General features: G+C 47.2%; 2 protein-coding genes across 2 annotated transcripts in view; one reads left to right on the forward strand and one right to left on the reverse strand.

Moving 5' to 3' along the window:
- Positions 1-8,982, forward strand: part of LOC115313563 (indolethylamine N-methyltransferase-like) — a 16,738-nt gene extending 7,756 nt beyond the window's left edge. The window contains exons 3-4 of the mRNA XM_029972563.4: positions 6,579-6,786; positions 8,549-8,982. Of these exons, the coding sequence (XP_029828423.2) occupies positions 6,579-6,786; positions 8,549-8,975 (635 nt within the window). The 3' untranslated portion in view covers positions 8,976-8,982. The remainder of the gene's footprint in view (positions 1-6,578; positions 6,787-8,548) is intronic.
- LOC115328957 (phenylethanolamine N-methyltransferase-like) overlaps positions 1-13,030 on the reverse strand; it is a 104,265-nt gene that overhangs the window by 65,655 nt on the left and 25,580 nt on the right. The gene's annotated exons all lie outside the window — the stretch shown is intronic.

Below are 13,030 nucleotides of genomic sequence, written 5' to 3' on the forward strand. Positions count from 1 at the left end.
TATTCTAAGCTTAAATGGTAAAACAAAATGGCTAGGTGGCGTAAGCTACCGCCCGATCCAAAGGGCTCAGCCGTATTCATCCATCCATCCATCCATGGTCTATCCAGCGGGCTCCACGCGTGCGCAGAAGAGCGGGTTCCAGTGCACCTGATTTGATCGCGCAGATTGCTGCCCCGTTGTTTTGCAGTTGGCAGCTGTTGTACACTCCGTTCCCCTTTACGTCCGGTCGCAGCGGATGCAACGCGCCGTCGAACCAGTCCAAGGCCGTGCGGGTTTCCTGTGACCTTCGAGAAGAACCGCCGAGACCATAGAGTTATTATAATGTACGCTAGAGGCTCAACTGGCGCTAGTGTGCTGTTGCAAATTGAAGCAGACAGCAAGCAATCCGAAATTGACTTCCGGTAATGTATTTCTATGGAAAAAAGCGAGTTCATTTCCTCTCTGCGTTCAATTATAAGAGCAAATATCACTAATAATTCGTACCTACTAGGCACATTGGAACATTTCCCAGTCACGGAGATGAAATAATTGGTCAGTTACGGCGTTTTTACTTTAAAATCGTGGCATGAAAAACGGTGCTAAAACTGTTTGGTACATGCATTTTTGTGCACTCTCGGACACTGTTAGCGCGAACACGGCGTCGGCGCTTTCCAGCATGGGGGATATATGTGCCAAACGAACGAAGGACATGTGGAAAACCAAGGGAGACGGCAAGAACTACGCAGTAACACTGGATAAGTAACTCCTTGTGCATGCAGACGCTAGAAATAAATTGAAAGTCACGTAATCTAGTCAGATTTGCAACAAATAGTACTGCTTTATTCTTTCCGCTCATGAATATATGCGAAGATGCTTAATTGTTCTGGGTTCAAATAATCACCCGCGCGCTCCAAATCTTTGCACAGAGGGGGAAGCCAGAAAACAGGTGCCCGATAAAAACTGCCCGACATAGGAAATAATAAGAAAACGCACCTTTCGTAGCCCACCCACTTTATTCTTTACGTTTCGAACGTTTTTTTAGCCGCTCGTAAAGATGCACGACGGGGTCATTTTCTTATAGTGAGAGGACGGGCATATTAGCAATATATGAGCACCAACGGAATGCTGGCGGACTTTTAACACACTCTACATTCCTTTCGATCGTTATTTTGCTTAAAATTGTCGGTCGTTTCCACATTCCTGCCATAGAACTGAGGTTTGGGCCTGAAATATAGCGAAGTTTAACATCGTTCAGTGGTAAAAGAAAAATGCTGTAACTAAAGCAATTTCACTTTGACAATAGTAATAAAGGTGCACACTATCCGGTACAACCGAAATGACAAACGTTATTCATGTTATTTGCCGACGACGAGACAAAATTCACGCGCGTTTTCCGATAGGAATACACATGAAGACTGGAAAAGTGGACTGCATGCTGTCTGCTTCAATTTGCAACCGGAAGTCCCGTAGACACTAGCGCCAGCTGAGCCGCTAGCGCTTATTATAATAACTCTATGGCCGAGACGCTTGGCGAAAAGCAAAGCTGGATCGGCCGCTGGGATGGCTCGTTCGCTGCGGCCGAACGCGAAGGCCCATACGCACACTCGTCTTTGAACGCGTTTGAGTGCGTTGCGGCGTCCTCGCTGTCCTCGCGGCCAAGAGCGGTCACTTGGGGTACGACGCGCGCCTTCCCGCAACGCTCTGTAGCGCTCGACCAACTAGAAGCAAAGAAAGAAGAGGAGAGTCACGTGTTCGCTCGCGCCCCTCGACGAGGCGTATCCGGTTCTCTGCCCGCAGAACTTGCTTATTCGTCGCAGCAAACACGGCTGCGTCGAAACGCAGTCTATCGCAGTGAAGAGCAGGTAAGAACGTGCTCTCGTCGCTAGCTGTCCACTGATAGTGAGCCAAATCTACGGCAACACGTCGTACCCCGGCGACAGCGCCGAGGTGGCAGATTTTGGGACGATTCCGCTGGCTTTCGCGACTTCTGTCAAGGTTGAACCATCGCAGCCTTGGAGAAACTCTTTTCCGTAGTTCCCACCACCCTTCGAACGGGGAACCGGATGAGCGTTGCAGCCGGGCTTCTGATTGGTCTTCTGCAACGCTTTGGAAAGTTGAGCCAGGCTCTGCTCTCTTGAAGCACCGTTCGCACACTTGCCACCGAATCCCACCGAGAGAGACAAGACCGCTTTCTAAGCCTCTTGCGAGATCTCAGGACCAGCTCCGCTGCATCGCATTCGGTCCTAAGAAGTCGCAAAAGGCTTAAAAACCGGTCTTTCTCCGTCGTATTCGGTTGCAGGTGTGTGAACGGCGCTTGGAGAGCTGCTCGACCGCACGCTCGGTCCAGCAAGCAGCCGCCTCGATCCTGCCGCGAGGACGCCGTTCCGCGCTCAAAGGCGTTCAAACACGAATGTGTGTGTGGGCCTTGTAGAAACACTAAAAACAAAGAAAATTAATTTTTCAAAGCGCCTACGTAAAACACGCATTAAAAAAAATTCCACGAATAAAAAGTAGCGCAATTTTTACGGTGCGGTACACTGTAGTAAAGTGGTAACTTGAGCTAGTTGGTACATCACTAAGATTATCACTAAGATTAGGGTATCACTAAGATTAGGGAAGAAGGGAAAGGGACAGTAGAGGAGGAACAGAAAGCGTCAATTCTACTGTCCCTTCCTCATCCTCCGACGTTGTGTGCGCTGTTTAATCTTAGTGGTTAGTACTGCGGTACGCAATTTAGGTGGAGGTTTCCGACCCGCACTAGGCTCTACCTACAGAGCGGTGGCCTCGCCAATGGGTTTTCTACGGTTCATCAAACGGCATTTAATCGAAACGCATTTTAAGAAACGGGCTCGTTTGATCGAACTTCGGTTTAGAGACAGCGAAGCCTCAGTTTAGAGAAATGCCGTTTATCGAAAAGAGGACCGTGCTTATAAAGAAACTCCCTTCGTGCGTGTGCTTTAGCGTGTGCTAAAGTGCGTGCTTTAGTGATGCACAGCAGTGATGCACAGGAGGCTATACCCATGATTATCATGACCATGCGCTAGGGCTGACAAAGCACGGGGCACGCGCTGAATTCAAGACATTGTAAAGGCTCGTTCAGACAGTTGCGTCGTTTAGCACAGCTCCCATACCCAATGGCTCGTCGTCGCCATAGCAACAACTTGACGCAAGCAGTGAAACGCGACTGTGTGAACGAGCTTTTACAATGTCTTGAATTCAGCGCGTGCCCCGTGCTTTGTCAAGCCCAGCGCGCGGCCATGATAATCATGGGCATAGCCTCCTGTATAGTCTATGACTGTCGAGCGCAGGAAAATACATTGAGGGCAGCCGTCCGAGAAGTTGCGCGCCGCCGCCGTTGCTTCAGGATGGGGGCGCCACCTTCGTTGGGGCAGGATAGATAGCCTCCTAGGTTGAAGAGAGGGTACACCTGAAACTTGAACAGACCATTGGGAGCGTTTACAATGTAATGGCGAACACCTCCTTCGGCGATTGGTCGGAAGTACGAATCAAATCAAATCAAATCAGTTTATTTTCACCTTGTACAAAGATGAAGGAGCTGTGGAAAAAAGCTGCAGCATTGCAGCTTGACGAGTCCACAGACCCTTAGTATTGGCAGCTAAGCGGCATCCTGCTAAAGTACTTACAAAAGAGAGAAAAAAAAGAGAAAAACAAAAGAAAAAGGCGGGAAGAAAAGTAATCTTAACAATACATTGCAACAACACACTCGCCAAAGAACAAAAAAAAACTAAAAAACATTGTGATCATAAATGTTTAGGGCGCACACAATTAAACAAAAAACAAACCGTAAAAAATCATACTCTGTCAGTTTCATACATTCTACGGAGTTCACTGTACTTACAGGTAAATAAATCAAAATGCACAAGATGATATTCATTTAATAAAGACGGCAGTATGAAACTTAGGCAATCTTTTCCATAGTTTGAGCGAGGTGTATGCACTACCCAATTTTCTCTATGTCTTGTTGAGTAACTAATTATGTTCTTTATTTGAAGATGAGCCAGATCACGTAAGTTAGTAATATTGTTTCGTGTTTCTAATTTATACCTGGTACTTAATCGATATCTATACAAGTTAAATGCACTAATCACATGGGAGCGGTGGAACAAGTTAGTACTCTCCATAAGGCTCATTGTAAATATGACGAAGACATTTTTTTTTGTAATATATGAACACGTTGAAGGTTTGAAATTGTTGTTGTTCCCCATACCAATTGACAGTAGTTTAAGTGAGAGCAGAAGAGCGAATTATAAAGGAGTAACTTACTTTTTGTGGAAAGAAGGTATTTAATACGACCTATAATGCCTGTGATCTGAGCTATCTCAGTTACTATATGGTTTATGTGGCTATCCCACGACATAGTGGAAGAAAATACGACGCCAAGACACTTAAAATGTTCAACAATTTCTATAGAACGTGAATTTAGGATGATATCTTTATGTACTAGAATTGGCTTGTTTTTTTTGTCTGAATATGACTGCTTTAGTTTTTACTTCATTTATCTGCATGGAATTAGAAACTGACCACTTTTCTATTGCTTTCATTGTAAAATTACATTTGTCTACAAGTTTGTGGATGTCATTACCAGAAAAGAAAATACTTGTGTCATCGCCCTGCGCTTTCGTGTAGATGGAGGAGCAAAGCAGGAAGTAAGGCGTGGACGTTAGCAGACGATCAACGCTTTGGTCACCCCCTCGCAGCTCGTATTTTTAATACGAGCTGCGAGGGGGTGACCAAAGCGTTGATGACGCTGCCCATAAACCACGTGACTGCGGTCGAGCGGCTGGAAACTCTCTCTCTAATACAGGCTCTCGGGAGGCTACCGCCGGGGCTTTGGGTGGGACGCGTCGTCTGCTCGTGCCCTAGAGACCTTGGATTACAGTGTTTCGAACTGCTCGATCGGGAACAGCTTTGACTTTGAGCGCCCCGCTGACTACCATGACGAAGCATCTGCGTGGCTGTGCTTTTATTTGTGTTTTATTTCTGAGGCGCGTGCTTGATGACGTAGTTTTATTACCATATTTTGGGGCCAACGCCGACGGCTTTTCGCGTAATGGGACAAGTAAGGCTTTCGGCTTAATAAGGACGAAAATAAAAGTGTTTTCAGCTGGCGTGCTGGATATAAAATAATTGGCGACGTGTTACGCCTATAGGGGTGGACTTAGCTTATGCCACAAACACTTGTGTCCTATTATCGCTTGTACTATTGAGATCGCCATAAGATATTCATAGACGTGTCGATATATTAAACACTCTATCTAAACGCAAAAGTGCCTGGGCCAGCAGGTTTTTCGTCGGTAACTTGCGTGGACGATCACTCGACGTGATACGAATGGACAGCAGCAGCTGGTGCGACATTTTGAGGATATTGCGTCATGATTTACTTGAAATTCCGGTGATGCTGCATCATGCGGTTTCTCGCGAAAGCCACAACCGATCACACACAGAACAGCTAGAGGCAGGCACGTTCTCGCGGACGTGCTGCACAAATTGTTTGGTCACACCATGCGTATCCATTCTTCGCTCGATAACGTTCTCTTCTACGTGCCGCCTCACGTTTAAGTACATGATGATTTAGACGTCGAATGCGTTACACCCAGCGTGAGACCGTCGGTGCCTACACATCGGTGAATTCTCACTCACGAACGCGTTTACGCCGTCGAGCAACAGCTACTTGCTCCGCTGTACACTCTAAAAAAGGGTGTAACGGATACACCCACAGGGGTGTAACTTCTGACTACACCTATAAAGGTGTACCAGTACACTTCCAAGTCGTGGTGCATACATACACCTCTTTAAGGGTACACCTGTGCACCCCTTTATACACCTTCAGAATTCGGGGGTGCATAAATACACCCCATATTAGGGTGTGTCACTACTCCTTTCTTTCACACTCACTATCGTTTCGCTGTGCAGGTACACCCCAGTTTAAGGTGCACAAGTACTCCCTTCTCTGCGCCCACGCACTTTTCTTGGGAGTAAAGATACACCCAGCAGCATTGTTTACTATTACACCGTTGTTTACACCCACCCCGCTCATATATGCTTCAGCCGCCCCATTCTTGTGTGCAAAGCCTTAGATCGCCGAGGGAACGGTCGACCGAAAGCGAGAAAGAGCTGCAGGTTGCGAGGATCGCGATCACGTTACTCCCAGCGCAATCACGATTGGCCGAATGCGCTGCGCCTCAACCGCTACTGTTATCAGTGAAACGGAGAGGATATCGCTGTTGTACTTGCTTTCTCTCAGCGTTAAAGCCACCAGCGATACCTGCGCGCATGCTCCGTTCGTTTTCGACAACACGACACTCGCCCAGTACAAGCCCACTACAGCTGACGCTGTAATAAGAGAGAGGGAGAAAACAAAAAGACTCTTACGCCTTCTTTGTGTCGGGCGGGGCCGCTGTTCTGTATCCCACCCCGGCAATTCCTATAATGTGGACTTGTGAATTTACATGATGAGAACGAAACACGGCATGTTTGTGGGGTGCTTCTTTATTATAGTATCGCAGGAGAAACGATAAGTAAGCCATTGCTCGCCACGAAGCTGGGTCGATGAAAAAACTCTGGTCTGCTTTCCAAAGGTCTGTTTCAGGGTGGGACTCTGGTGGAAGTGGGCAGCGGTCCTTTGGTCTGGTGCTCGCTCTTGGCTTCCAGACGATTCAGGCACATCGTGCTAAGCGACTTACTCGAGGGCAACATACTTGAGATCAATAAGTGGCTCAACAAGGATGAAGATGCCGTCGACTGGACCTTCCGTGCCGAGCAAGTTGCTGCATTGGAGGGCTACAGGTATAGTTATGCAATAGGATGTTTTCACGTGACGTCATTCTGCAATTTTGTCGTTAGGTAAGTCAGTGAGGCAGTGTTTTATTTATTAGAAAAAAAAAGAGAGAGATAGGGGTCTTTGACCTTTGTAACCTGTAACGGGAAGAAAAGTGGTTGGGGAAGGGAGTTAAGGTAAGCCCAGCCGACTTGATGTATAGTCGACGAGACTAAGATGGCCTTCCTGTGTTCGGGCACGCCCTCTGGGAGGATCCAGTCTCTATGATGGTTATGTCTGTTACGTGTCAGCGCGATGAGACCTATAGGCTTCTTTGTACTACCGATTCGATGATGTATACATCTTAGGAATGCTTACCTTTGACATGCTACAGTCCAAGTAGCACAAAGTGGGCTCTGAGCTCTAAAAGGAAAACCGTCGTGGGTCCCATTTGGTCAGCCCACCTGGTTGCCTCGGGGGACCCACAGATGGCCCACTTGGGCAGCCCATATGGGCCCTCATTGTGGGACCGACAGTGGGCCTACTTGAGCAGCCCACGAGGGCCTCCCTCGTGGGGCCCTCAGGGGACCTAGGTGGGCAGCCCACAAGGGCTTCCCACCCACAGTGGGTAGCCCACATGACCCCCGGGAGCCACATCCCGTTCGGGATCATTTCATCACTCCCCAGGTGATTTTAGACCCTTTATCACTTCATCATTCTCCAGACAATGTGGGATCTATTATCATTCCCTGCCATGAGGGGAATCGCACTGTATTTTATTTGGGCATGCTTTGATGTTACCCCTGGCACTATGCCTCACTTCGCGCGAGACACTATCATTTGCCCCTTCCTTCCCTCTAACTCACAACACACGTACACTGGAAAATGAAGGGTTTGACGCTGTATCTCTACAATGTAAACGTAATTGTGCTGTGTGTTTTCTTAAACCAAGTGAAGCCAGCCCGCAGTCAAAAAATACTGACCGGCTTGGTGTTATCTGGTGTTTTCGCGTGTGCACACCAGACAAGCCTAGCGTGTTTTGTTGGCGTCGCCAGACCAAAGTTATTAAATCAATCAGTTGACAAGCTCCACGGAAGAGCGGCGTTCGAAAACTGTACTTCTCTGTTGCCTGCACTTGAGCAAGTATGGGCAGATGGCGTTCCGAGTGCCACCAGCGACAGGACTTTTAGGGCAACGCATAAGGTTGCGTAGTTTGAAGAACGCCACTTGAGAAGCCCTCTCCATGGCGTCGCAGCGGCCCGGCCGCCGGTAAGAGGGAGCGGCTGGCTGCTGAGCCCGCAGAGCCCGCGCGGGCAGACTCCTGAGTGGCTGCACGGCCGAGCTCAGCGCGGGCGGCCACTTCACGAGAGAGCGCGTTCGACCGTCGGCCGCATCCTCGACATTAGCGAAACGTGGCCGTCCACGCCGGTACGCCGCAGACGAACTAGGGGAGCGGAAGAACGACATTCATGCTTTCGCATTCACAACTCATAAGAAGTGCTTAGGTGTCCTCGGAATATTTTTAATGGGCGAAAAGTGAAAGAAAACGAAAAGTTCAAGATAAAGACCTAAAGAGAACGACACGTCCTCTCCAATGTATATCTTGAAGAGCCTTACGTAGACAGCGCGTTTTAAGCTCGGAGTCTAACACCCACATGAGCCCAAACTCAATATGTCAGAAAGGGAACCCCCCAAAGTTGCATACTGTCGATTTCTCTGCAAGTATGTCCGAGTGTTATCCGCCATAGCCGCACCTAACTCGTTCACCTCCTCTACCATCTCCTCTTACAGGGACGTCAAGAGTGGGGCGTCAGAAATACAAAAGCGTGCACGGTCCTCCATCCGCAAGGTGGTTCCATGCGACGTCCTTGAACCCGGAGTTCTTCCGGAGGAACACAGAGAAGTTTTCGACGTCGTTTTTTCCGCCAGCTGCCTGGAATCGGCCACAACAGACCACGAATCATTTCGATACGCCGTTTGCAACGTGGGAACACTCGCCAAACCCGGCGGTCTGCTTTTCCTGGTGGGCGTGGGTGGTATAAAGAGCTATCCGGTGGGAACCGCCACCTTTGCTCAGGCGAACGTCACCGAAAACGTGATCAAACAATTCGTGAGAGATGCCGGCTTCCAGATGCAAATATACCGTACCAAGCATCATGAGCTTCTTATAGGATTACCTGGACGCTTCACATTTGTCCTGGTGGCCCGGAAATCCTGAGTCGGCTCCTGGCCGTCCGGCTTACCCCTCCCCCCCCCCCACCTCCCTCCTCTCCCCCCTCCCCCCTTAGTGCAGTATAAAAGCTCTCAGCGCCACGGCTTTTTTAGCCGCCCCCCCCCCCTCCCCCAGGGGGGTCGAGACTCCCGCTTAGCGCACCTCTGTTCTAACTCGCACCATACGTACCCGGGAAAATAAAGTTATGACAATGTATCTCTACAATGCAAACGTAATTATTGTGCTGTGTGTTTCTTTAGACAGCGGAAACTCAGCCCGAAGGAAAAAAAAAATCACCAGACAGGTGTGGTGTTACTTGGTGTTTTCGCGTGCGAATACCAGACAAGCCTAGCACATTCTGTTGGGGCCACCAGACCAATGTTTGGTGGCCCCAACAGAATGGTGGCCCCACCAGGCCTGTAAGAACTTGTAGATGGGCTAGTTGGTGAACGTTGGAAATCATGGTGTAAGGCGCCGAAATATATACAAGTTGACAAGCTCCATGGAACAGCAGCATTTGGAAAATGGGACTTCTCTGTTGCCTGCACTTGAGCAGGTACTGGAGGATAGCGTCCTTAGTGCCACAAGCGACAGTACCTCTACGGGCAACGGAGAAAGGTTGTTTTTCAACGATGGCTCTTTTTGCGCACTTTGTTTGCCATAAAAAAAAAATTTAAGACGTTTACAATTCTCTGTAATGCCCAATTAGAGCGCAGCTCTTGAGGAGGAAGAACGGAGGGTTTGCCCCTTCTCCTCCTCCCCTCCTACTCTCATGCTCCCCACCTATAAGCGAGAAATATTTGCTAAATTTCCCGCTAAATTTAGCGAAAGTTTCCCTGCTAAATTTAGCGGGGAATTTACCGACGTTTTCGCGCTATGTTTAGCGGAAAACTTAGTGAAAAATTTTCCGCTGAATTTAACGAGGAAACTGAATTGGTGTTGAGATCACGTGACGTCAGTGTTACCGCTAAATATAGCGGGAAATTTTTCCGCTAATTTTCACGTGACGTCACAATCAATCGCGTGACGTCACGTGTGAGTAAAATTTTCCCGTTAAATTTATCGGGGTAATCTTTTCCCGCTATATTTAGCAGGAAACTTTTCCGCTAAATTTAGCGGGGAAATTTTCCCCGCCAAACTTAATGGGAAAACTTTACCCTCGTGATGTCCTTATAAGACACGTCCTATAAAGCAACGCGCGGTTACGCCGACGGCGACGGCGACGCCGCTCAACCTGGAAACAAACGTTTAAAAGCTGCGCTCTAAAGAAAAATAAGAAAAGGAAATTGGCGATGGCTTGCTCGCGCTTACAGTGTCGCAAAATGTTATGAGACAAGGGTGTGTGCATGTGACACGCTGTTTACAAACAAGCCTGCGTTTGCCCCGCTGAAAGCGAATTCATGTGGAGGGATGCGTCTGCGCATGCGCAGTGCTGTCGACAGCGCCACCGCAGCTGCGTGACATCAGGGCCGCGTGTTGGTCAATATTGTCGCGTGACACCACGCGTTCCGTAACGTAATGCACAAAGTGACATCGCGCATATTCCCAAGGCGCTTGATGCACAAAGTGACATCGCGCATGTGCCCAGGGCACTTGAAGTTGATAGTGTAGGGCCGGCACTGATTTCTATCATCACTGCTGTGTCAGGACCGGGATTGGTCTCTATATCTCCGCACAGCATAAGCTAGTCAGCAAATCGTGCACGAATTCCACACAACAGGGCAAAGCAGGTCCATGGGCAAGCAGCAAAAAAAGACAAAGGTTGTTCCCTTACAGAAATGTCATATCTGGACTTATAATAAAAAAAACAGATAAGGATATATAAGGAATTGGGCAGATATGGCCATATATGCACAATCAGGCCATATCTGGATGGATATAGCCATATCTGCCCAATTCCTTATATATCCATATCTGCCCAATTCCTTATATACCATATATAGGCTGCTTTATATGATCCCGTGTTTGGGTCTGGTAGATATGGTACCCACCCCATATAAAGCAATTTTCATGTGATGCTCCTTCTGGCATCACATGAAAATTATTGCCATGGGACAGTTACCATACTTTACAGGTCCAGACATGGGATCATATAACGCATTTCTATGAGTACCCACAAAATGTACATCGTACTGCTATCCCACACTGCCCCAAACGTGTGTTCACGTAGATATATCTACAGAATAGTCCACTGACCAATCTTTATTGGCCTGGTTCGGAATTTGTCATTCAACAAATATGTATGCTACAAAGATAGAATGTAGGCGATCGCTAGTTAGAAAACATTGTAACATATCATTCGACGTTGGAAAGTCACAGCCCTTTGGCGGGATTGGTTGTCGAGAGAGCAGACCGAGAGTATGGTTTGCAAAAGAAGTTTTATACAAGAAAGCGTGAAAACTCCAAACAAGCACTTCCCTGTTCAAGAAAAAAATTATAAGGAACAAAACTGTAATATCACACGGACAACCATTGAAATAAACTAAAAATGTATCAGCACACAGACACCTATTAAAATAAAACAAACGGAAGGCAACAATTAAGCTGTAAACTATACGGAAGTTCCAAATTCGTTGATTCTTACTCACAGAGTCACAGTCCTGATTCAACTCTCCGGTCGAGCACAGCAGTTTTGACAAGGGCTTGCTTGCTAGCCTCGTCGTTGAAGTCCTTCCTTGCAACGTGTGATGTTCAAAGCCCCCAGTCGCTCCTCGCTGGCCTTGTTTTTCCGTTCGGTCGTCAAATATTCCCGTGTGATTAACACATCACACACGCACATAGACACCGTTGTTCGCCGCGGAAGCTATACAAGATGAAAAGGTCGTTACTGCTCCTTGAACACGACGAGGTCACCACTGTTTCCCGGACTAGGAAATGACGAGGGCACCATATTTTTAACTAAAATCTCATAAAAATAAAAAAATAAAATAATGAACACATAAGAAAAAAAACCAAAAGGACTAAATCATGAAAAAAAAATGAAATAATGAACACAGAAGTAAAAAGAATAAAAACACGAAGGACTTACACAGACAGCTACATTTGTTCAGTTAACAACGACGTTTAATTCTGAGAAAAAATATTCTTGCTGCACTAAAGATCACCAATATGGTGTGTAAACTAGGCCACCTTGAGCAAAGCAGGAATATTTGTGATCATAATCAAATGTCATTGCGAACTCAGAAAGTGTGGCTGCCTGCGTAAGTCCTTCGTATTACTATTCTTCTGAATTCCGTGTTCATTATTGTGGCTGTTTGGGACCAGGCGGAACTTCGTGGTGCTTTTTCCATTCTGACCTTACTTCCGACAGCTACGTACCCATAGAAAAACCCACTAGCTTCTCTACATAATCCCACTCCTTCTGAAAAAAAAAATTATGTGTATGTTTATACAGTTGGAAGTTAGCTTGCATCAGTGGGCGTCTGCTGTCTCAGCTGTAGAGTAATTTAGCCAGCGCGGTACAACCGCTAGCCTGGGGTCTTTAACGCGCACCACGCAGTAGTGATACACAACCGCACGCCGGTACAATGTTCATCCAGATCGAAACGGGCAGGGGCGGGGATCCACTCCTTCTCCTTGCTTCCCTTGAGGCACTGACAAATAAAAATCAAAGGTTGGTCAATTATGTTAACGCAATATACTTCAAAGACGTAGCATGAGTGCTGGCAAGATATTTGCTGCCTTCAATATAGATAAGCTTGTAAATTTACATGCTAAATAACAAGTAACTTAAAAGCTGAAATATATTTCGATGCAACTACAAGAAAAGAAGACTAGCTCTGCAAACATAGCGCTATCTAGTACACCATAATTGAGTAGAATCGGATTACAGCGTCCCCCTTATAAAGACTGGAGCAAAACAAGTATAGACTCTGCCGTGCCACTACAACAGAAACATTGGTATTGAGATCTCGTGGAGATCAGAGTTCGGAAAAAAAGTGTTTCTGGCGGTGGGAAATTCGTTACACGTGCGTTGGATCATACGAAACACGTGTACAGCAAATGATCTTTAGAGCTCGACATTTCGCGAGGAATAAATGCCAGCGTCAAAAATTATTTCG

This window comes from Ixodes scapularis, unplaced genomic scaffold, assembly GCF_016920785.2.
Source record: "Ixodes scapularis isolate PalLabHiFi unplaced genomic scaffold, ASM1692078v2 PGA_scaffold4__175_contigs__length_147842914, whole genome shotgun sequence".
In the NCBI taxonomy this organism is placed as follows: Eukaryota; Metazoa; Arthropoda; class Arachnida; order Ixodida; family Ixodidae; genus Ixodes; species Ixodes scapularis.